This window comes from Miniopterus natalensis, chromosome 4 (genome assembly GCF_054644295.1).
Source record: "Miniopterus natalensis isolate mMinNat1 chromosome 4, mMinNat1.hap1, whole genome shotgun sequence".
In the NCBI taxonomy this organism is placed as follows: Eukaryota; Metazoa; Chordata; class Mammalia; order Chiroptera; family Miniopteridae; genus Miniopterus; species Miniopterus natalensis.
Window position 1 is genome coordinate 60,581,262 of NC_142084.1, and position 23,653 is coordinate 60,604,914.

General features: G+C 51.0%; 1 protein-coding gene across 1 annotated transcript in view; it reads right to left on the reverse strand.

The window, feature by feature from the left end:
- Positions 1-2,391: 2,391 nt before the first annotated feature.
- PTK2B (protein tyrosine kinase 2 beta) overlaps positions 2,392-23,653 on the reverse strand; it is a 116,551-nt gene continuing 95,289 nt past the window's right edge. Inside the window, exons 13-31 of the mRNA XM_016214842.2 lie at positions 23,447-23,493; positions 22,479-22,529; positions 21,931-22,028; positions 21,032-21,116; positions 20,710-20,810; positions 20,336-20,451; positions 18,657-18,757; positions 18,388-18,477; positions 17,304-17,508; positions 14,587-14,695; positions 13,251-13,316; positions 12,009-12,134; positions 7,198-7,344; positions 6,942-6,977; positions 6,525-6,549; positions 5,057-5,103; positions 4,245-4,382; positions 3,903-3,983; positions 2,392-2,769 (exon numbers count right to left, since the gene is read on the reverse strand). Coding sequence (XP_016070328.1) covers positions 2,554-2,769; positions 3,903-3,983; positions 4,245-4,382; positions 5,057-5,103; positions 6,525-6,549; positions 6,942-6,977; positions 7,198-7,344; positions 12,009-12,134; positions 13,251-13,316; positions 14,587-14,695; positions 17,304-17,508; positions 18,388-18,477; positions 18,657-18,757; positions 20,336-20,451; positions 20,710-20,810; positions 21,032-21,116; positions 21,931-22,028; positions 22,479-22,529; positions 23,447-23,493 — 1,885 coding nt within the window. The 3' untranslated portion in view covers positions 2,392-2,553. The remainder of the gene's footprint in view (positions 2,770-3,902; positions 3,984-4,244; positions 4,383-5,056; positions 5,104-6,524; positions 6,550-6,941; positions 6,978-7,197; positions 7,345-12,008; positions 12,135-13,250; positions 13,317-14,586; positions 14,696-17,303; positions 17,509-18,387; positions 18,478-18,656; positions 18,758-20,335; positions 20,452-20,709; positions 20,811-21,031; positions 21,117-21,930; positions 22,029-22,478; positions 22,530-23,446; positions 23,494-23,653) is intronic.

The window sequence follows — 23,653 nt, forward strand, 5'->3', positions numbered from 1 at the left end:
CAGAAGGTCATGATACGGTGGTGACAATGTGAAGCGTATGAGAGTCTCCTGAAGGAGCTATACAGACACTGAGTGACAGGAGGGTTGAAAAGGGGAGCAGAGGGCGAGGGTGGGACCAGGCGAAGAGCAACAGAACACAGACCTCAAAGGAAGGGCGAGGGTGCCACAGGGGGCAGAAGGGCTCTATGAGCAGCGCTTTGGATACAGGAATGAACAGCCAGGCTGAGGCTGGGCTCCTGAGTGGGGAGCAGTGGCTGGCGGCTGGGAAGGTGGGTTGGGGTGGCTCTGAACCAGGTAGAGAAGTTCGGAGAATGAGACTGCAGTTCTAACAGTAGGGTGGGAGGGAGGAAGGAGGAGGCAGGCCACAGGCAGAGTGGAACTGCAGGGCGGACCCCCGGGCAGAGGGAGGAGGGTGCATGGTTGGATGCTGGTAGTTGGGCCAGCCCACCTACCCGGAAACTCTTGTAAGCCCTGGTCAAGCCCTTACCTTTAGCCCTCACCCCACCCCCAAAGCTGGTTCAGCACCAGGCTACCCCGAGAAGTTTTGAGAATCCTTGTCTACAGGGGAGCCATCTGCCCTTCAACTCATGTGGACAAACCACAAGGCCATCCCGAGCCACTCTTGATTCACCTCAAGCTTGCAGTTTGCTTCCTCCCTTTCTCCACAGGGCAAGTGGTAGTGGGCACTCAGGATATTTGTTCTGAGTGGCTGAGGGGAGCAAGTGGATTGCTTTGGACCCCACAACTGCTGTGTAAATGCAAACACTGCAGGACCCAGGACCGCTTCCCTTCCCAGCCTGCCCTCCCTGTCCCCAAAGCCCCACAATGTGTCTGACCTACTCTGAACCGCCCTGGGCAGTCTGTTCTCGAACCTTGGGAGTTTAGCTGGGGGATCATGCCTCACCTGTGACCCATCCAGTTCCACTTCCCCAGGGCGGAGCCCCAGCAGCTAAAAGATGTGGGCACTGGGTTCTTGGGTCTGTGTGGAGACCCCAGGCAAGAAGCTGAGTAGGGCGAGCTTCCAGTTTCCCTTTGATCTTTGGGGTCCTCTCCTTCCAAAGCCCCCACTTGCCTCTCCCTGACAGACCAAGTGGAAACTCGAGACGCCCCAGCCCCAGCCTCTGCTCCTCCATTGTCTCCCAAGACCCCCCACTCAGTGGCCCATTCTGGTTTCTGGCCCCTTCCTGCTTCTACGCACACAGCCTCTGGTCTCCTCCCTCCTGGCTCTCCCAGCCTGGATCTCCTGGTGTAGTGATGTTCCCTTATGTTAGTCTGTCTCCCATCCATCTTGCATGTGAGTAAAGAGATCAAATAAAATCGAAGCTGCTGTTCATTTAGCTGTGGGACCTCTTGCCAGCATCTCCAGGACCACCAGAACCTCCCCTAGAGCCCTGGTTGTTGGGATGCCAGCTGGGAGAGAGCCATTCCACTAGCATTCCTCATGTGGCTGTGTAGGGGGCTGCCCTGGGTCCCTACTGGAAAATGTCCCTTTGGTCAGGGGCAAAGGGGCTGGGGCTCATATCTGACCCCACTGCCTGGATATCACCAGGCACCCCTGGGTTGAGCCCAGACATCAGCCCTTGATCTACGCCCAACTGAGCACAATCAGTTTCTTCCAGGGCTGTGGCTTGAGGTCAGTGTTTCCCTGCAACAGCAGATCAAACAAACAAAACAAAGAAACCACAGTGCAAATGTACAATTTTAATTCATCCACAAGTCAAATAGAAAGAACGGAAAGGTTGTTCTGCACAAACACGAGAGAGAAGGAGGGGGGCGGGAGCCCGTGAGAAAGGGGTACAGGAAAGGAGGAAGAAAGGAGGGGGCAAAATATGGAGAGAGAGAGAAAAGCAGGAGTGAGGAGGAAAGCGGGCTGTGGTCCAAGCCCTGTTTGGCCTCGACTCCCCTTCTCCTCGACACTTGGCGTGTTGACAACACAGCATCCTGTGTCCGGTCTCCCAATAGCCTGTTGCTGGACTGTGTCCCAGGTGCCCCCTCCAGGGGTCACATGGCTGTCAGTCCAGACAAAACTCACATTAAATAAATTCCAATATACACTGTACAAGAAAGCTGGGTCCATCCCTCGTCTCACCAACTGTCCACTCTGCAAAAGGAAGCCCCTCTTGGCACCTCGGCTTCGGGGGACTTCCATGGGCAGAAGAGGAAGAAGGAATAGTTTGGTTCCCAAATGGCCGCTATGTCCATGCATAAAGCCATCATGGTCACTAGGGATATCAGTGGGACCCCCAGCAGGCCAGGCAGGTGTGAGGAGGGAGTGGCCCGTGGCAGTGGCAGCTGTGTTCCCTCTGAGCCCTCTTTGTCACCCCCTGGACTCTACAGCCCTGAGTCCCCTCTGTCCAGCTGCGGCCTGAGCAGCACAGTCTTGGGGTCGGGTAGGGAGAGGGGCTCGTGCAAAGTGGCAAGGGAAGGACTCCCCTCGGCCTTCCCCCTGAGAAGACCCATATGACCGAAGGCAGGGCAGGGCCAGGGGCAAGGGAGGTACACGAGAGGCGACAGGCGGGGGCGAAGACGCAGGCAGGTGGCGCCCACCCTCTATCACTCTGCAGGTGGGTGAGCCAGATTGGCCAGAACCTTGGCCTGGTCCACGGCATCGAGCAGGTTCTTGGCGTCCACGGCCAGGGTATGGGAGGCCGTGAGCATCTGTCGCTTGCACTCCTCGCTCAGGGAGGTCACGGCATTTTGCTGGGCCAGTCGCATCTTATTGATGAGCTCTGCCAGGTCCTTGTTGAGCAGTTTCTGGGTCCCTTCAATCTGCAGGAAGAGTGCACAGGAGAGGCTGGGAGCCTAAGCCACACAAGTGTCCGCCTCAGTGTTGGCTGAGGTAGTCAGAAGTTCTCTGGGGGACTAGCCAGACCCAGGCCAAGGTTGAGTCCAAGGTCCTGTATGAGCTGGAGCCAAGTCACCAAGGACTGACATTGTAGACATCCCAGCCCCCAGGCTCCCAGGCCATCCCAGTCTGATCCAACCCCACAGGCCCTCCTTTTATCATAACATCTTCATGTGCTGGCCCAATATTTAAGTGGATGGTTGGAGGGCAAGGGCATTTATTCATTTGTTAGCTATCTACCATGAGATCAGGAGCTCTGGGACAGTGGTTTGAGCTGTAGGGAGTTGTTTACTGCCATGTGCCCTGGCGTTTAGCACACTTCCGAGTGCATGCTCAGCACTCGAGGGTATTTATCAGGTGAGATGAGTGACTGAGACCTCATGCCGAGGGTAAGATGCTCTCCTGTCGGACAGGGCAGCTCAGCCTGGGCTCCTCTGTGGGCTGCTGCCTCCCAGAGGAAGGCCGTGAATCCTCCTCACCCACACTGTCCTTGAGCAGTCACAGATGTTGGGGATTCAGTGGTCACCTGTGCCAAGTGACTGACCACAAGGAGATGCCACATCAAACCACAGCCTGGTAGGGGCTGTGGGCTTCTTTAAGATTCTAAATCTGGTTTCCAGATGGACATCCAGCAAATGTGCAGAGGCACTGCATGAGGTTCCTATTGCTGCGGTGAGAAGTACCGCAAACGTAGTGGCTTAAAACAACACAGATTTATCCTCTTACAGTTCTGGAGGTGGGAAGTCTGCAATGGGTCCTATGGGGCTAAAGCCAAGGTGTACTCTCCTTGGCACATCCTCACACATTAAGACAGCGCTGTAGCTGTCTGAGACCTAAACTGGGAAACTGGCCGTAGGAAGACAGCTAGGTCCCCAGGTGCCCACTGAGCTCCCTTGTGGTACCTGCTCAGATATGCTGAGCAGGGCCACCTGCTGAAGGCTCAGCAGGCAGAAATGAGACTGCCCAGGTGGCCCTTGTGAGCCTCCTGTGTGAAACACAGCCAGGGCAGGTGGAGTGAAGGGGAGCCGGCAGCACTATCTGAGACAAGGACACTCACCTCCGTCCGTGAAGACAATGGCAAGGAAGGCAGGATATTGTCCACACTCCCGATGAGCTTCCGGAGGGTCAGGCCCACGTTCTGGGAGAGAAAGGGCAAGGCAACTGTCACCTTTTGCTTTTGAAGAAAGCATGTGTCCCTTGGGAAGAGCACTCCTGGTCGATACCTGCCTTCCGAGGCTACCTGAGGCTCAATGCCCTTTGACCACCTTGCTCTAATGGGGGTCTTCCTGGAAAAGACCCTTTCTGGGCAGACTGGGAAGCTCAGCCCCTCCCCACTTCCTTCCAGGGCTGTGATGAGCACCTCCACCTCCCCTGTCCGGGCTCTGCCCCTGGTGCTCACCTTCACCACCACCACATAGGCCTCGGGGGGCAGCTGACAGAGCTCATTCTTGAGTTCCAGCACAGCCCGCACCAGCTCCATGACATTGAGGTACACCATGTCGTCGGTCCGATCCAGGTTGGCTGTGGGCTGGATAGACTGGTGGGGGAGTCTCGAGTCAGGGGGATGCTCATTCTTTCCTGGGCACGCACTATAGGTGCCAACTCAGCCACCAGCCCAGTTTGAAAAGACTCTTCTCCAAAACAACAGTGCCCTGTACTGGGTGCACCCTTCCCTTCTGCTTCCAGGCCGTGGTTCCCACACTAGAACCTGCCAGGAGCCTTTAAGAACACTGGTGGCCAGCTACGCACCAGGCCAACTGAACCATCACCTGACATGGAGGCCAGGTGAGTTTTGAAAGCTCCTCAGGTGATTCTAATGGGCAGCCAAGGCTGAGAACCACCGTTCAGAGTGAGGAAAAGCAGCGCCCATCCCGAGATCTGGGTGCCGAACAATGTGGGCGCTGAAAGCTAAGGGTGCACACTTGAGAGAGGAAGCGGGCCCCACCTCCTGTTCCTAGGGCAGGACCAATGGGCTTTCCTTCAGGTCGGGGAGGAGGCCTGGGAGACAGGGACTGGTCTTCCCCTTGTTTTTTCATGGATTAGCTGTATGGCCTTAGACAAGGCACTTCCCTCTCTGGGCCTCAGCTATATCTTGAGGATATTGGACTAGATTATTTCTGAGGGCCTCTGAAATCTTCGCAGCCCACCGTCTTCAGTCCTGGGGAGCCCTGATTCAAATTCATTACCAGCTTTGGCAGAGACAGCACATACCTGTGCACACAGCCGCGGTGGCTTCTGTGGGGGACCCGTGAACTCCGCTGGAAAAGGAAGGAGAGTGAGGGAGGATCTCAGCAGCCTGGGCCCTCCCTTTGTACCTGCTGATAACCAAGCCACTCCCCTCTCCTCTACTACCAGGAGACCCTGAAAAATGAAACCCTAATTCCAGAAGATGGCCCTCCGGTAGTCAGGGACAAGAACTGTTGTCCACTTATAGAAAGAAAAAGCTAAGTCACAGCAGAGATAGAATGACTGCAGAGGGTGTCCCAGCCCCTGTGAGCCTGTGTCCCACCCTGAGGAACAGCACACACTCTGGCCTTGGCAGTCACTGGGAACAAGCTTCACTCTGGGAAGGCAGCAGGCGGCTGCGGAACCCCCAGCATGGTGCCACAGTAGCTGGTGGGGTAGATCTGTGAGAAGTGCCCGATAGTCTGCTTTGAGCATTTGGGGAGTCAAGGAAGTGAAACCGCAGAAGAACCACACTATTCATGCCCCACTTTGAGAAGCAAAGAGACACACAGCCCTGTGGAGCTGCTGGAAGAGTCAGCCCCGGAGAGGAAGTCACAAGACCTGGTTCTACTCTCACCTCTGCCACCAAAGGGCTGTGTGACATGGGTCAGCTCACTTACACTCCCTGGGCCCTAATTTTCATCTGTCAAGTAAGAGGGTTGCTCAGAAAGGTCCCTGGAGCCTGGACTCAAATCTAAGCTGTGTTAATTAGCAGCCGTGTGGCTTTGGATAAGTTCCTTAACCTCCTTGTGCCTTCATGACCTTTGTAAGGCATAATAATAAATTGTCTTATCTCAGAGTTGCTGTAAGATTAAACATGTTGACATCTGTAAGCAACTTAGTTCTGTGTTTGGCTTGTGTTTAATTCTCGGTGACTGATGCCAACGTCTTAACTGTCACTGTCACCTTCACCATAAAGGTCCCACCCATATAGGATGATAAAGATGAGCCTGGTGAACTGTAAGCTCCTCCATCCCACCCTCAGCAGGGGCCTTTGGAGAGACCCTGAGGGCTTGGCCACCCTTTTTCTCCCTTTCATCCCTCAGACCCAGGACGATGAGCATCGGCGGAGAGAAGCCAGTGGAACCACTTGATTTTCCTTCATGAGGAGCCCCCAACAGAATGATGGAGGGGTAGGAAGAAAGAGAAGATCATCACCTCCTCCGAACAAACGCAAGGAGATAAACCAGAGAGAGGACCAAGGACCCGGGACAGAGAGAGAGCTGAGAGAAGGCACGGGCAGGGAGAGCATGGGGCAACAGCTGGAGTGGAAGGGTAGCCATCAACTCCAAGACTGAACCTCTCTGACACGCTGGGTAAAAACCAGGCAGACACTTCTTAAAACCGCAACTGCACTCCAGTGCTCTCTACAGTGGGCAGTGAGCAAGGACGGTGGCTCAACACAAGATGTCAAGTGGAAACGCCCACCAAGAGGATGGGCGCAAATACTTACTGTAGCCAGCCTCCTTCTCTGGGGTCTGGAAGGAAGGAAAGAACACATCACTAATGTGGCTCTGGGGGCAACCCACTCCCTGCCTTCACCTGTTCCCACCCCCTCAACAGTGCATTTAGAGGTTCAGAGATCATAGCCATGTGGGGGCTGGGGGAGGCTCTGGGGAGCTCCTGACCAAAAGTGACCTAGAGGGGCGTCCCTCCTTCCTAAGAGGCTGAGGGAACTGTGGGTGTAAATCAAGTGAGAGCTCAGGAAAGGGGCATCGTGGAGGTCAGAGGAGAGAGAGGGGACCCACTCCCAAGGTTAGAGGCAGAAAGGAAGAGATGTGCAGGCCCAGGGCGTGGAGCTGGGGTCCTGCTGTCTATGAGGACTTCCCAGGCCTTCACTCTAAAGCAGAGACCTCTCCTGGTGACTTACCAACGGGGACTTGTCATTCATATGAACCATGGGGTCCTGCAGAGGAGGAAACCAAAATAAGGACTTAGAATTCCAGAACTACAAACCCCAAAAATGCATGGGAAGCATTCACTTGGGTCAGCTAGGGAGGCAGAATCGGACACAAAAGGACACAATGGCATGGACATCTCTCCATGCAAGCACTTTTATCAAACTGTCCTCAGCAGCGCTGCTGAGAATGCTGTCCCTTCCCACCCACAGCTCAGCGGCTGCTCACCAAGGATTTCTCCTCCTGCCTCAGCCACTGGTAATCTTCCACCATCTGCCTCTGCTGCTTGTCCAGGATCTGCCGCATCTTGAGCCTCTCAGCCTCCCATAGCTGCTGGGCCTCCTCTCGGCTGCTGGGTTGGACGAAGTCCTCCTCCTGGGAAGACAGCAGGGAGAGAGGAGAGGACACAATGAGCCTAGTCCTCAGACTCAAGGGAGGGACAGGGCAGCCACAATACTTGGCCTCGCCAGCTGCTTTTGTTTGGGGGGGTAACTTTCTTAAATCCACAGCCATGTATGCAGACAGTTGTTATTGGGTCCATTGCCCCAAGCACATGCCTGTGTTGCAGTGGAATGCCAAACCCGGAACACGCATTTTATTCAAATAATTACATGACCTGTTAAGACAATTTTATTTTCAAGTTACTGCCCTCATGTTATTTTCTTAGCTGGTAATTGTCATGGTTGCTGTCACTTAATAAATTTAGAAGTGCAAAGCCCGTCCTCTGGAAAGCGCTGGGCACTTCTCTCCACGTAAGCCTCACTGAGGCAGGTCTGGAAGCTTCGAGGAGCAGTGGGCTGCCTGTAGCCCCACAGTGGGGCAGAGCCTGAGAGAAGGCGCAACGGCATGCACCTATCAATCAAGTCTTTTTGTTAAAACATACTCTTGATCAAGATAGTAGTTTGAGTTGTTTAACCAAAGGTTAAAGAAATGTATGAGCTACGAGATAAAGTGAAGAACCAAATTTAAAGAAACACAGATGTCTAGATATGCAATACATGCTTCCTCTCCTAGCTTTATTAATCCAACCCTTGCTTTAACTCATTTGGGGGATTTTAGACCTATTCACAGTTTTATCTGTTATTTCCCTAAAAGAAGGTGTTGCCGGGCCTGTGTGGCTCAGCAGTTGAGCATCAACCTATGATCCAGGAAATCGAGGTTCAGTTCCCAGTCAGGGCACTGCCCGGGTTGCGGGCTCAATCCCCAGTGGGGGCGTGCAGGAGGCAGCCGATCAATGACTCTCTCATCACTGATGTTTCTATCTCTCTCTCTCCCTCTCCCTGAAATCAATATATATTAAAGAAATAAATAAATAAAGGTGTTGCGTGTTTTCTTATTACTTGCTTTACTCTCAGTCTTCCCCAGGGTTCATTTATATAATTATCTGCTCAGTCTCTTCAAACTACTTTGCTTTTTTCCTGCTGTACACCTTGCGCCTGGACTCCTGGACTCATGAGTGTTACTGGCATTTTTGGGATTGCATCAACCCCAGGATGGCCTTTGCCAGGGCAGGACCTCTGTACGACATCCAGGCCAGCAGGCCCCTGGGTTCCTTTCCTTTGAAGTGGCAGGTTTACTTACAAGTCCCTTGCATAAAATGCCAAAAATCCTTCTCTGTCTACTTTAGCAAGCCATAATCTCTGCCAAATCTCTAAAAATATTTTCCTTACTTAACTTTCTAAAACACACTTGAATATAACAAGACAGTTATAGTGAAACGTTTTTCCTAGTGCCCATTCAGTCCCAACTGCTGCTCTCAAGTTCTAACAATACTTCTTCCCACAACTTAGATGTCTTGGTGAAATATTCTTTGGTCATTATTCTATTCAACAACTATTTATTAAAAAAACTGCTATGTGGCAGGCTGGGGATGGGTGCTGGGAGGGCAGTGATGGTATAATATGCAATGCCCCTGTTCTCCTGGGCTTTGTAAACAATAGCTAGACCAGGTTTCCCAACCTCAGCATTATTGACATTTGGGGCCAGGTAGTTCTCTACTGGGGTAAGACTTCCTGTTCATTGTAGGATGCTTAGCTGCAACTCCGCCCTGCAGCACCTCCCCAGTTGTAGCAAAAATACCTACAGGAGTCACCCAAATGTGGAAAAATCAGCTTCAGTTAAGAGCTACTGAGTTAGACCTTATTTTAAGAAAACAAATTTCAGAACATAAGAGTATTTTATAATCATAGAATTAACAAAAATAAGATTTAGTTCACATAAGATTTATTTATTTATTTGAACAGTGCTCCAAAAGCGGAATTTTAAGGTCATAAATATCCCCAGTTAAATGTCAACCCCTGCAAACACAATGTATGGCTACCCAGGCTACTGACAAATAGTGACAAACAAGAGCCAAGTGTTGGACATTTTGAATATAGTTAGGAATCTCCAGGTATAAGAAAAATGTGTGGACTGAGGAAGACTAGAGTTAGTGCTGGTAGGAGGAGTTACCAGAGTCAAGTAAACACTATGTAATTTGTAAGTGCTAAAAGAAGGTTCCTACACTCAAATGTCTAGAATGCCCCAGGCCTGATCAGCATCTTACAAAATATTTTAAGATATATTCTAAGATTTGTTTCTGTTTTCCAATTTTATAGTCAAATTCAAGGAGAAAATGAGATTTTAAAAAATTGAATCTCTTTAGGGTTTACTTGTCTGAAATGTACCTCAAATATATATATATATTTTTTAAATCCTCACCGGAGGATATTTTTTCTATTGCTTTTTAGAGAGAGTAGAAGGGTGGGAGAAAGAGACACATGGATTGGTTGCCTCTCTCACATGCCCGTGGGATCCAGCTAGCAACGATCCAGCTAGCAACCGAGGTACGTGCCCTTAGCCGGAATTGAACCCAGAACCCTTCCGTCCACAGGCCAACACTCTCTCCACTGAGCCAAAGTGGCTAGGGCTACCTCAGATATTCTTATCAGGCAATACAACTTCCATGGTTGGTCACTCTTAAAAAGTATCAGGTCCTTGTGGTGTTTTAAAATGACTCCACAAGCTGTGACCACTCCAGAATTTGGCTACTTGCCCCCTCCCCCAGCCTTATTTCCACCCCTACATGCATCTTTCCTCATTCTAGCCAAACAGTTCCTGCGCTTGCCGATCACTCAATCTTGGCTCCTACCAATGTCTCTGCTGCTTTGATCCCCCTCATCCCAGTTTCTTCCTGTCCAAATCTTACCCATCCTTCCAGTCCCAGCTGACAAAAAGAAGCTTTAAGGAGTTGTTCTCCTCTCTGGACTCTCACTGCAGTTTTGCTGTATCTCTGTGTAACTCACAACTTTCTGGCTGGCATTACAGGTAGGTGTGTGCCTGGCTTGTTTCTTCAGGCCAACTGTAAGCGCACTGAAGGCAGCAGTGCCCAATCCCCAGTCAGCACCTGGGACAGCTCCCAGGGAAGCACTCTCGCAAAGGGTACTATTTATTGTATTATTTTAAATTTCAGTTGTGAGGTTGCTGCCATTCTGACTCTGGTGTGTCATCCCACAGATTCCCAGATGAGTCAGGCAATAGAGCCAGTCACTAGAAAATTTGTTTTTTTATGGGAAAATCATCTCTGGTTTTTGTTAAGTGCTCTCAAATGCTTTGTAGGGAGCCTAGTATACCTTTTCAGCATTCTACCTGGAAGAGGCTTTATCCAGGTTTCTGATCTAACCCATAAAATGGAGTTTATATTTTTAACCTTTTTCTGGTTTATTTTGAGAAGTGTTCATTATGCCCTTTTAAGCACATTTTCCTTATGGAAAGTGCTTCTAAGCCAAACAAAAGGTCTTTTTTTCCTGCTGCCCAGTCTGTCTTTATGGAATTGAACAAAGTCCTTAGGGTGAAGCAGAGATTAGACAAAGGCAATGCCGCCCCTCACACATGCAAAATAGCTCCTGTCTAAAAGGTCACATTGCAAAGCAAAACTCACTAAAACTCAATTAATTACCAATAAAGAGTCAAGGGCACCAGGGTTGAGGCACTGAGCACTGCCTAAATCATAGTGCATGCTTCAGAATGCAGCTTTATTATTGTTAAGTACATGCTAAGATATAAAGTGTTTAAATTATAAATGGAATAATTTATTCCACAATAGATCTTGATGCCTAGAATTCTGAGTTATATTACTCATTTCGAAATTTTACTAAATTAAGAATTATGGCACACAATATACCAACACATGTACTTTCCTACATTTTCTGAATCTATTGGAACAATCACGTAGTTTTTCTAAAAAATTTTAGAGTCATGTATACTAAACATGAAATATCTTGCATATATACAGAGTTAGAGCTAAAATAATAAGGGTTTTAGTCTGTTTTGTCACATAGCAAGACTCAGTTTAGTAAAATATATTAAATGTTCATGGCAACCACAGGGGCTATTTGTAATGAAGGAGAAATGGGTGGTGACAAGTGACAAGTGGGCAAGCAAAGGTGCTTTTATTTATTTATTTACAAGCCTTGACAATCTGATGCTAATCCATGAAGTACTCAGGGCTTCATCTTGGCAGTTACAACAACAAGGTGACTGTAGAGGGTATCTTAGCCCCACACTAGCCAAGCTCCTTCCCAAACAGCAGCAAGTTTTATAAAAGCAGCCAGAATAGAAGCCACAAAGAAGCCTTTCCTTTGACTGAAGAGAGACTGAGCAACCAACGCATTCAGGCAGGAAGGGCAGAGCGAACAGAACCTCCAGCATCTTTTACTCTTTTGCTCCAACAGGCTTGGTTGTCCTCTACCCACAAGACACCTCACTACACCCAGGACTCAGGAAAGGGGGAGATATTGCATCATTTGCCACAGCACCAGAGTATGGATGGGACAGGTGCAGGTCCAGCTGTCGTCCTCAGGAGCAGAGACTGGCTTGGCCCCCAGCCTCTGATGTGTTTGCAAAGGAGAGTCACAGAGCCCCTCAGTGGCCTAACTGGTGCATGGAACCATGGAGGGCAGCTCCTAAGCCCGAGGCTGTGGGGTTCTCGGTGTCCCAGGTGCCTCCCCTCCATCAGCCTCCTCATCTGGGCCAGGACCCAGCATGCAGAGCCCTCTTACCCGCATGCTGTGGCGCTTGAAGACATTGTGCCGGTGGAGAGGTGGGGTGTGCAGCGAGTTTACAGGAGATGGATACTCCATAGGGCTGGTGAGCGTAGGTGAGCTGGCACACAGACCCTCAGGGACCTATTCAGAAGCAAAGAAGCACCAGGCATAGGGACAAAGCAAGAAAGTAGACAATTAGCTGCTACAAACTAAGCACAAAGAAACGATATATGGGCACCATGGGAGAAACAGGACTTGTTCTCCAAGAGCTAATAAAAAATGTAATATGGGCATTTCGTTGGCCCTGTTTGGAAGACATGGCAGAGCAACATACACAGCTCTTAGCTAGGAGTCAGCACGGGCACTGCAGCCTCCCATTCATCTAACAGCCCTCCCATGATGATCTGCAAACAATGGGTCCACACATGTTACTGACCTACTGAGTATATGTCTCCTCCTTCAGGACTCTTCAGAAAAGAGTTATATTTCATAGTCATGTTACAAACTGACAAGTATAATTAGCACACAGATGTGTGTGTGTATTTAATCACTATTTTAAACATCACAAAAGGTATGTTTCTTTTTAGCAACATTGCTTCTACCTTCTGCATCAAGATTTTTCTTCTAATGAAAAGGATGTATGTTTGTTCTTGGTTGGGCTTGTTTTGGTCCTGGGCAGTGACCTTGAGCTGAGGGATGTAAGAGAAGAGGAGCCCAGGCTCCTATGACCAAGATGCAAGAGAGAGGCATAGGACAGACACTCTGAGACAGGGACCTACAGCTTGGGAAGATTTCATGGCTGGTAATGACAAAAGTGGGAAGCAAGCTCAGATAGAACCCTTCTCTCTCTTCAATGGACACCTATGTTCTGGCCAGGGCCTCTGCAGGGAGCCCCAGGGAACAACTCTATTTTCTGGGGGACATCAATTGTCCACAACTGCCTGAGACTCCTTCTCAGAAGGCTCTGCTCAGGGTAGGAAGCCAGGGAGGCTTTGGGCACGAAGAGGTAGCTGTAGGCAGGCACACGCAGCAGCAGCAAACACTGCACAGATGGGCTGGGCTTAAGGCACATCTTAGCTAAGGGTTCTTTTGACCTCTGGGTACTCTGAGTTCAAATTCTTTTCTGGGTACCGAAGTAGGCCACCTTCATTACCTGAACAGTTGGTTGCTGCTCCTCAAAGGCATAAGAATGGAATTTCAGGAAGAACCAAGATGAGAAATGGCCCTGAGCTTTCCCAGCCCTCTGGTCATGTTTACCTGGAATTGCAGCTTGGGTGCCAGAAGATTGGTTTGTGGAGGGGGTCTGTACTTGGGTCTGCTGGGCTGGAGAGAAAGCACAGAGACAAGTCAGGTCCCCATCTCTCCCTGAGTAAACACAGCTCACTAAGGGGAGTATCAGGTCAGAGACAGGTCAGGCTTGTCCTGAATGAAAAAGATGGGCAAAGTTATCATTGCCTTCACTTATTCAGCACCCATTGCATGCTGAGTGATGGGAAGGTACAAAGAGTCCAGGCTCTCTGTCCTCCTGGGGGCCATCACTAACTGGAGGGGTTACTAGTCTCTCTGTGTGTAACTTCTCTGGATGTCAGAGCACTTCCCAAACAGCAGTTGAGAGCCATAGACTTCAGAGGTAGGAGGTCAGGGAGGGCTCAGGCACTTACAGCAGTTTTCATCTCATAGGAGATGAAAACTGAGCTGGACTGACTCAGGGAAGGGGAAAGGCACACCAGGCAAGGTGAACACCGAGGAAAGGCCCTGGACCACATAGGGCCTTGTTATGGACTGAAAGTTTGTGTCCCCACCAAATGCATATGTTGAAGCCCTACCCCCAGTGTAATGGTTTTTGAAGGCAGGGCCTTTGAGAAGTAAGGGTTAGATGAGGTCATGATGGGAGGGCCTCTATGGTGGGACTAGTGTCCTTATGCTAGTAAGAAGAGACACCAGAGCTCTCGCTTTCTCTGCCCTGTGAGGACACAGCTAAAAGGTGGCTGTCTGCAAGACAGGAAGAGTCCACACCAGACACTGGATCTGCCAGCACCTTGATCTTGGACTTTCTAGCCTCCACAAACGCCTGCTGTTTAAGCCACCTGGTGTATGGCATTTTGTTATGGCAGCCCGAGCTAACTAATACAGGCACTGTCCTTGCAACCCACCCACCTAATGGCATGGTGGTGGGGCACTGGTTCCTGAGCCCAGAGATATCTTGGGGGTATGGTAACAAAGGCTGAACCTAAGGGGCCCAGAGACGCTCCTCATTCATGTGCCCTCATGGGGATCTAATTTATTCCTAAAAAACACCAGAAAGAAAAGTGCTTGAGCCTCTCGAGGGAAGTGTTCGCAGGGTGACTCCCTGCCCCGCTGCCCCAACAGGCATGTGCTATCTTGCTGTCTCAGATTCCAGCTGCCAGAGCACCGATGGGGCAGGGGCTGAGTTCAGTGCTGATGGACAACTGGGTTGAGGAGCTGAGAATTGTAGGGGTACATCCTCTCTGTGCTGTGAGGAAGGAGTTATATAGTCAGGCCAGGAGTGGGCCAGATGGGGAGCCTGCTCTGCTGTGATTTAGGGAACTGATGCAGCCAGGGTTTGGCTTACCTTGGGTGGGGGATCCTGGAAGGCTACGGGTTCCAAGATTTTGGGAGGTCGGTAGCGAGCATTCCTCTCCTGCTCTATAGCGATGTCCTTCTCCATCTGATAAATGTCACTGCCAAGGGATCAGATCAGATAGGAGAGAAACAAGGTCAAAAATGTTCCCAGGGGCTCCTCTCTGCACCCCACTGAAGCTGGAGGGGTCTGGAAGATGACCATCAGGTCCCATTTCCATCTCCTCTGCAGAGTGGGCTTGGAGACCCCTCTAAGACAAGCTGGGATATGGACCCTGAAGTCACTACCACACCGAGGTTGAAAGGAATACAGGAACAGATCCACAGTGGGAAAAGTCCCTGGAGAGACTGTCCCAGCCCAAGTAGGCAGTGGAAGCATGTCTCCAGCCCACCTCCCCATGCCTCTTGCCCTCCTGTGCCTGCTACTGGCACTGATCTCCAATGCAGATTTCTGATGTCCCAGCCAATGTCAGGACCAAAGCCTGGGTGCTCCATCTCCCATTTTTCATTAAACTTTCCATCAGCCAATCCTGGTGTGTGCTAATGGGAAAGGGCTGTGGATCACTCCCACGTTGGCTATATGCATGCTTCTCGCCTTTCTCACACCGTCCAGCGGTTTCCAACCTGGGAAGTACGGACCCCAGAGGATTCTGGAATAGTTGCTCACATGTGTACCATTCATTGTCTGTGGACCAGGCATTATGTATGGTTGAAATAAATTTCTAGGCCCAAGGTGGAGACGCTCTGAAGCGCCACACCAGCAAAACGAAGCTTAGCTTTTGTGTCCCTCTAAAGGCTCTGCTTGACCAGAAATGCAGCTGACTCATCAGCCCATATCTAGTCAGCCCATCTCCAAACAGTGAGAACTCTGGCTCTACACTTGCTCCTGTTCCTGCTCGTTTTCTGCTTCTCTCTTCCTTGCTCCTTACTCTATCCCACTAAAGCTTCCTGTTTCCTGCCCCATTTGCAGGTCCCTGACCCTTGGGAATGGAGACTGCCTGGTCCATGGAGTGTTAAATAAACTTTGTATCACCTAAACTGTCTTCTTTAATCATTTTTAACAGTACTACTGAATATATAATAGTTGATACTGTGTTTTCAGACTTACATGCATTACATGGTGTGTAATAAAAAATTCAGCATATAGCTCACTGCAGTTTGTTAATCGACAGATTCTAAACATGTAACTAACATTACATGGAGGGATTCTCAAACTTTGATATTAAAAGGGCCCTTCTTATCCCCAAAAGATTGGGAAACACTCATTAAATCCTTTCTTAACTCTAATGGAGGACTGCCAGGCTGTGGCTTGGGGCAGGTATCCTGGGGTCATTGGGGTCTTTGGGTATCCTTCAGACCACACCAGAAAAGGTCAGCTCCTCACTCCATCCACAGTGGGAGGGCTGGCCCAGGGCCTCTGATGGGTGTGTTTCTCAGCCCAGGGACAGGCACCTTGGTTCTCAGGCCCCAGAATGAATTAAGATCCCCCCATCACCCCAGAGCTTTTGCTCTCTCAAGTTACATCTTTCAAATACTTTTCTCCTGGAATCCTTTGGTTTCCCAGATCTCTCTTATAAGGGACCAACAGATGAGTTTAGAATTTATCGGGAGTGTCAATGAAGAGATAGGAACAGAAAGGCCTTTTAAGTTGGAAGTCTTGCACATGCATTGCTGCCCCTGCCCCTACAAGCAGTGTCATTCCTAGTGCCCCAGCCTGGGCCTTCCCAGCATCCCACCCAGGGAGCCTCCCACAGGTGGTTTCCAGGGTCTATTTCTTGCCCTGAAAATATGCCAACATGTTGACTATGGGGTTTGAAGTTGCACCATTTAACATTATCTAAGCACTAGGTTGCCTAAAGGGGAGTCAGCAAACACCACCCACAGGCCAAGTCTGGCCACCACCTATTTTTGTATGGCCCCAAACTAAGAATGGTTTTTAAGTGTTTTAATGATTGGAAAAAATAAAAATAAAAAATATTTCATGATACCTGAAAATTATATGAAATTAGCGTTTCAGTGTCCACAAATAAAGTCTTATTGAAACCCAGCTACACCACATATTGCCCACAGCTGCTTTAAGCTGCAAGGGCAGAGCTAAGTAGTTTCAGCAGAGACTGCATGGCCTATGAAGCCCAAAATATTTACTATCTGGCCCTTTACAGGAAAAATCTGCTTAAAAGATGCCAAAAGAACTCAGATCACCCAAGGAGGAGGATGTCAGGTGGGCCACCAAGGAAGGAGACCCTCTAAAATGTACTCCAATAGCACCCTTCACGAGGGACCTTCCAGTACCTGGGCGTGATGGCTCTTGGGCACCTGAGAAGGATCAGACCCTCGGGCCACCGATGCTCCATTCAGAAGGGACAGGTGACCCCTGGGCCACTGTCTAAACAGTCAAAACTGACTCTCTTCCCTGCAATCTGGGAGGAACAAAGGTTCCATGCTTTTGCTGGGAGGATGGCTAATTCCACTTGGACACGTGGCTCTGTGTAGGTCAGAGGGGAGGCCCCGGTGCAAATCCCAGCCCCACTTGTCACTGCCTCAGGTGAGTCACCAGCTCTGAAACTGATTCTCTCATCCACAGGGTGGGAACAAGGATGCCATGCCCTGTGTTTAGGAAAGTACATTGTAAACCTCTAAGTGCTGCAGAGAAGCCTGGCTCCCTCAGGACCCCGTGCCCACAGCCCCCCCACCCTGCTCCATGCTCACCTGAGGCTGCACGCAAGCTCGGTGAAGCGGGGCCGCTCACTGGGGTCATAGTCCCAGCATCGGGTCATAAGGGTGTAGAGAACAGGCGGGCAGAGGTCAGGCTTGGGCAGCCGGTCACCCTTCTCGAGCACCCCGATGACATCCTTGTTTTCCAGCCAGAAGAAGGGCTGCTTGCCAAAGCTCAGGATCTCCCACATGCACACAGCTGTGAGCAGGAGGAGAGGGTTTCGGACCTGTGCTGGGGCTGAGGGGAGACTCACCGCCAGAGAGGAGTCCACCCCCTCCAGGAACAACCAGAGCAATCTGCTCTCGGTCCCTGCCAGGAGGGGCTCCCGTGTTCCCTCTCCTCCACCTTGAAGGTCCCTAGAATTTTATTCACCATGGTGGTCACCGAGGGACCAGTCACCTGCATCTGTAAGTGAACTAAGGTCCCCTTCTCTATGTCCCCTCCACATGCAGCTATTGGGGTTTTGTGAGGGTGGGGGTGGGGTAGTCAAAGGCACGTCATTGGGACCACTGGTGCCTTCTCTTAGGAAGGGGTGAAGCCCCCATCATGGGATTTGAAGCCAATACTTGCTGCCTGTGGGATCAAGGGGAAACCCCTGACCCACCTGAGCCTCAACTTCCTTATCTGGAAACTGGAAATAATAACAATGAGATCTCCCTGGCTGGCTGTGGAGAACTGAGAGGGGTAATCTATGAGGCCATGTGCTCTTCAGGGGGCTGTCTACCACCGGGTTTCGTTCTCTCCTCCCTGCACCTCCTTCTTTGAACAAACCTCAAGAGTTTGCCTTTGAGGACCCCCTCCGTGGTGCCCCACACTCGTCCCTGGGGCTGGCCGGTGGAGTACACACTCCTCTCAAGAGCCTTCCCAGGGAGACTAACCAACACTGCCCAGGCCGGCCCTCAGCCCCTATCACCCTGACCCACCACCAGCCTCTCACTTCTCACACTTAACAGCGGCCACAGCCAAACAGAACCCTGCAGCCCAGCAGTGGGGGACCAGACCCCTGCTCTCCTCTTCGCCTGGTCATGAAGGTGAGACTAGAAACCCTTTCCCACACCCTCCCGAAATTCAGCTCACCAAACATCCAGACGTCACTGGCCGTGGTGAAGCGGCGGAAGTTAATAGACTCAGGTGACATCCACTTGATGGGTAGACGAGTCACAGAGGCTTTGGGTGGACATAGAAGTTTCAAGAGATAGTTAGGGAAGAAAGACCCAGAATTATCTAAAAATATAACCTATCCTCTGGAGACCCAAGGACCTATAGATCCTTGACCATAGCCTTTTTTTCTGACTTTGGCTCCAGCGACCCCTCGGGGGCAAAGCAGAGGCAGGGGCGCCCGTCACCTTTGTAGTAGTCTTCATCCTCAATGTAGCGGGAGAGGCCGAAGTCCCCCAGCTTCACACACTCGGTGGAGGCCACCAGGATGTTTCGGACAGCAATGTCCCTGGAAGAGGGGTATGAAGACAAGGGTAAGGCGGTTCAGGATGCTTCAGAGAGACAGACAGACAGATGAATAGAGAGACAAAGGAGAGTGCTGCCCAGGGACCTGGCCTCCGGAGCCGAGTCAGGCAGCTCCTATCCGTCAGCACTTCCCTGACCCACTGAGTCACCTTGTTGAAGCCCAGCTCAGGTGGGAGCCTGGGTGGCCCTCCAATCCCTGCCACACACCAGGCCCCCTGTCACATCCTTTCATCGCACCATTGAGCTTTAGCTCCCATCACCCTTTCCAATGTGTCTCCAACATGAAGCCTGCTTCGGGTTCCCAGGACTTGCCCCCTATACTCTTCTGTCCTGTTGACTATATTGTCCCCTCTGCCATGGACGCTGTCACTCTGCTTATCATCAAAGAAAGAACTGTGACAACTTTCCTGGTCACAATTATTCTCACCTCATTCTGCAATCGCATAGTACTGTGAGGCTTCTGTTAGGCTCAGAGGAGCCGCAGCTCATAGCTAACTTCGATGCAGCACAGGATAGCCAGGCCCAACCCAGGGTTTTATACACCAGAGTCACAATACAGACAGCCTCGCAACCACCTGGCGCGGAGAGCTGGAGGAACTTGCCCAGAAGGTTACTGGTGGGAAAGGCGTCAACCTAACTCCCGAGCTGGGCTCTCACCTTCTCTGCATCACTTCTAACCCCGAACTGTTCTGCCTGCTTCTGCAGGCTCCCTCCCTGTCATTTGTCTTTATTAATGAAAAGATGTCACACAAACAAAGGAAACAAGTCTGTTATCCCACCATCTTCACCCCATGACTGTTTCTGCCTCATTTTACCATCACTCTGGACGATAAGCTCCGTAAGAAAGGGATTTTTGTCTCTTTTGATAATGACCTATCCCAGGGCCTAGGAGAGCACCTGGAGGCACAGGGTGAGAGTTCCATAATGTTTGTTGGATGAGTGAATGAATGAACGCTTATATGCCCAGCACTGCTTTGTATAATATCCCTCACAAGCCCACACAGCTGACATCAGTGGTGTTGGATTGAAGAATTCACCCATATAGCTTAGTGCTCTGCGAGTGTCCCTCTGTTTCCTTTCAGGGAGCGGGAACAAAGCCAGGAGGAGGAGGGGCTAGCTTCACAGAGGGAAGACTGGACTTGGTAGCCTCGGGGGTGCTGGGCAGTGCCAGCCACTCTGGCTGAAAGGGCCCAGACCCTAGGATCTTCTCAGCGCTGCCCTAGCTCAGTCCCTCTTGCCTGCGCCCCGTGCTTCCAAATGGGCCAGAGGGAGGGGAGCAAGCAGGAAGCGGTTTCCTTGAACCCACAGGGAAGCTCCTTAGAATGCACCGAGTTACAATCAGATACCTAGGACTTTAGAATCACCCCTAATAACAATCCTGTGAGTACATATCCCTATTTCCACTTATCAGATGAATAAACAGGTTCATAGAAGTGCTCAAGTTGTCATATTAGACAGGACCAAAGCTGGGGTTTTGACTCTGGCCTGTGTGACACCAAGGCCCCGCTTTACCCCAAACTCCAGGATCAGATCAAGGGGCCTGGCTTCCACCCAGCTGCACCTGTGGACACAGTTGATGCTCTCCAGGTAGGCCATGGCCTTACAAATCTGCAGCGCGTACAGGACGAGAGTGAGCACCTTCAGGGAGTTCTTGTTCCGCTCCAGGTAGTGGCCCAGCTGCCGGAAGAGGGAAGGTGACATCAAGACCTGGGCATGCCCTCAGTGTGGGCCAGGGAGCCAGGCCGCAGGTGAGGAGGCAGGGGGCAAACCCAGGCTGGCAAGAGGTTCCAGCGATTTCCTCTACTAATGGTCTCTGGGTTGTGTAGCTGAATACAGAAGGCAGGAAGCTGGGTGTTAAGGGCCCCTCGTAATGCATGCCACCCTGCTCAGCTGTGGCACAGCCGTTATCACAGTGTTCCTCTACTGCCAGCTCACCTCCCCATAGGAATACAGTTCCATTATGATCCAGGTGGGCTCCTCTTCGATGATGCCTATCAGCTTCACAATATGCGGGTGGTCCAGATTCTTCATGATCACTGAAATTGGGGGCGAGAGGGATGGGCCAGTGGGGCTCTAAGGTCCAATGTGAGAAACATGCTTTGCTGTCCCAACTGGGAGAAATGGGGAGGGATACCCCTCCTCTCCTGTGGGTCCCAGCACTGCTCACATCACCCCCTTCCTAAATTCCAGGCCCTTCTCTCCTCTGGAGGTCTGTGTCACCTCATGGGGGCTGTGTCCCTGCTCAGCGGACACCTACCTGCCTCACTCATGAACTTCTCCTTGTTGTCCTGGGTGCAGTCTTTCTTGCAGGTCTTCACAGCTACGTTGATTTTCTCCCCTTTCTGCAACGAGAGTGAGTTCAGGGCCCCTCGGTCCAGCCCAGTGCCCAAAGGAAAGTGTCTCTCCCCGGTGTCACCATATCTTCCCACAAGCTTCACTGCCAGCCGAGGGAAGGCAGGCGACAAGTGGCCTCTGGGTCTCTGCATAGCACATTCTTCCCCTTCTTCCTCTTCTCTCCCCTTCTCCTCTCTTCTCTGCCCTTCCTCTCCTCCCTCTTCCCTTTCTTCTTGATCAGGGTGTGTTGGGACTGGAAAGGACTTTCTCGATCAGGTAACTCGAGTCCCTGGCTGTGCAGATGAGGAAACAGAGACTGAGGGGCCAGGGGATCAGCCCAAGGTTAGCGGGTATGTGTGGAGCACGTGCAAGGCCATCATCAGATACCGTGTCCAAGTCTCTCTCTATTATTGTTAGTTTTCACATTTTTCCTGCTCTGTTCCTTCAGCTCGGCCCTTTCCCTGGCCTGATGGAAGGACAACCACCGACCCTGTGCTGCCCTGTCGCGGCCTCACCACTCCTCCCGCCTCAGATTCGCCCTTCCTTTTGCCAAGACTGTATGTTATCACGCCGCCCTGTTTGTATTCTTCCACCAAGAGTCGGTCGCCCCTCTCCTGGGGCTGCCTCTATTTTCATCCCTGGCACTGCCATTCTTGGAAATGACTTGTTTCCATCACTCCCTGGGTATTTCATAAATACCGAGAACGCCAAGTCCGTGAGACGCACCCATCCTGACCGCTGCCCCCAGCCCTGCGAGATTCGTGCTTCTCCCTCATCCCACAGAAAGTGGAAGGGGAATGTCAGGGAAGAGCTGGAACTCACATGGTTTGTGTAGACACCTTCGTAGACCTCCCCAAAAAAGCCTTCCCCAAGAATACAGTTCAGAACCACATCTTCCCGGGCGATGCCATACTGTGAGCCTGTGCACAGGGACAAAGCAGAGTCTCAGAGTTCAGAAACTGCTGACACCCGGGGATCTGCGTGTCCACAGGTTGTAATGCCAGGCTGCTCCCCTTCTGCTCAGGTGTAACCAGATCCCCCCGCCCAACACCTCAGCCAAGAACCAGGGGCTGGGCTGCGAAAGGGGCTCTAGAATGTTCTGTTGTCTCAGACCCTGTAAAAGCTGGTCCCATGTCCTCGTTCTTAGGATCCCCACACCACCACAGGCACATGAAGGGCAACAGTGTGGAGATAAAAGAATGATCTTGGCTTTCAAATCAAAGGTGCCTCACTCAGGTTGTCCCTGTCTGAATCACATATGGGAAAGGACAAACAAAAAAAGAAAGTCCCCCTGTGGTGTCACATGTGTCCCTACAATGTCACTTCACAGGGCCCTGGCTGTGGCCAGTGGGGTAGGGTCAGGAAACTACCTCCTGGCCTTCGCAGAGTCTCGTCAGGAATCTCAGCGTAGATGTCTGATTCTGCAATGACAGGAAAAGGACATCCCATGGGTAACATGCCCTCTGAGGGCACCACGGGGAACCAGATGTGTGGTTCCCATGTCAAGCCAGTGGAACCAAGGCTGACATCACTGGGAGGGGAGAGGGGAGAAGGGAGGAGCTAGGCAAGAACCAGGCTCCAGTGGCAGGTTTTAGAGTGTCCACAGAGCCCAGGGTACCTTGCTGGAGTCCCTGCTTGCTACTACCCGGCTGCATTATTTTAGAGCAAGTTGGTTAGTCTCCCTAATCTCAGTTTCCTTTACTGTAAACTGAACCTTTCTAGGGAATGTCCTAAAATCAAATAAATAATACCTATTATGTATTTAACACCGTTATGGATTGAATGTTTGTGACCTCCTCCCCTCCCCTCAATTCATATGTCGAAGCCCTGACCCCCCAGTGTGATGGCATTTGGAGATGGGACCTTTGGGCTGATTAGGTTTAGATGAGGTCATGAGGGTGGAGCCCCCATGATGGGAATAATGTCCATATAAGAAGAGAAAGAGAGCAGAGTTCTCCATCTCTCCACAGTGTGAGGACACAGAGAGAAGGCAGCTGTCTGCACACCAGGAAGAGAGTCCCTACGAGGACCTGATCTTGCTGGGACTTTGGCCTTAGACTTCCAGCCTCCAGAACTGTGAGAAATAAATGTCTGTTGATTAAGCCACTGGTCTGTGGTTTTTTGTTATGGCAGCCTGAGCTGACTAAGACAGACATGGTGCCACATACTAACTATGCAAAACATGTGAGCTATTAAGGTTGATATTTTAAGACATCATTGAGACATCATAGGGGAAGCACATTTTTCCGTAATTTTGAAGGAATCCCTAACAATGTCACAAGAGCGGGTAGAAGAGAGGCTCTGGGCTCAGGCAATGACAGCACACAGACAGGCTTACCTATGCTGCAGCTTTCTGAGAGCTGGGACCGCCGAGCCTCCAGGCTTCTGTAGGAGGAGATGAGAGGGCAGAAGCCAAGTAAGCTCAGAGCCTGGCAATGCTCCCCTGAGGCAATCTTGGCCTACCCTCTCCTACCATCCTGCCTGGAGGACCAGCTGCACTGTGCCCACTGCCTGCCTAGAGAACCAGCCTGTCCTGATGGCAATA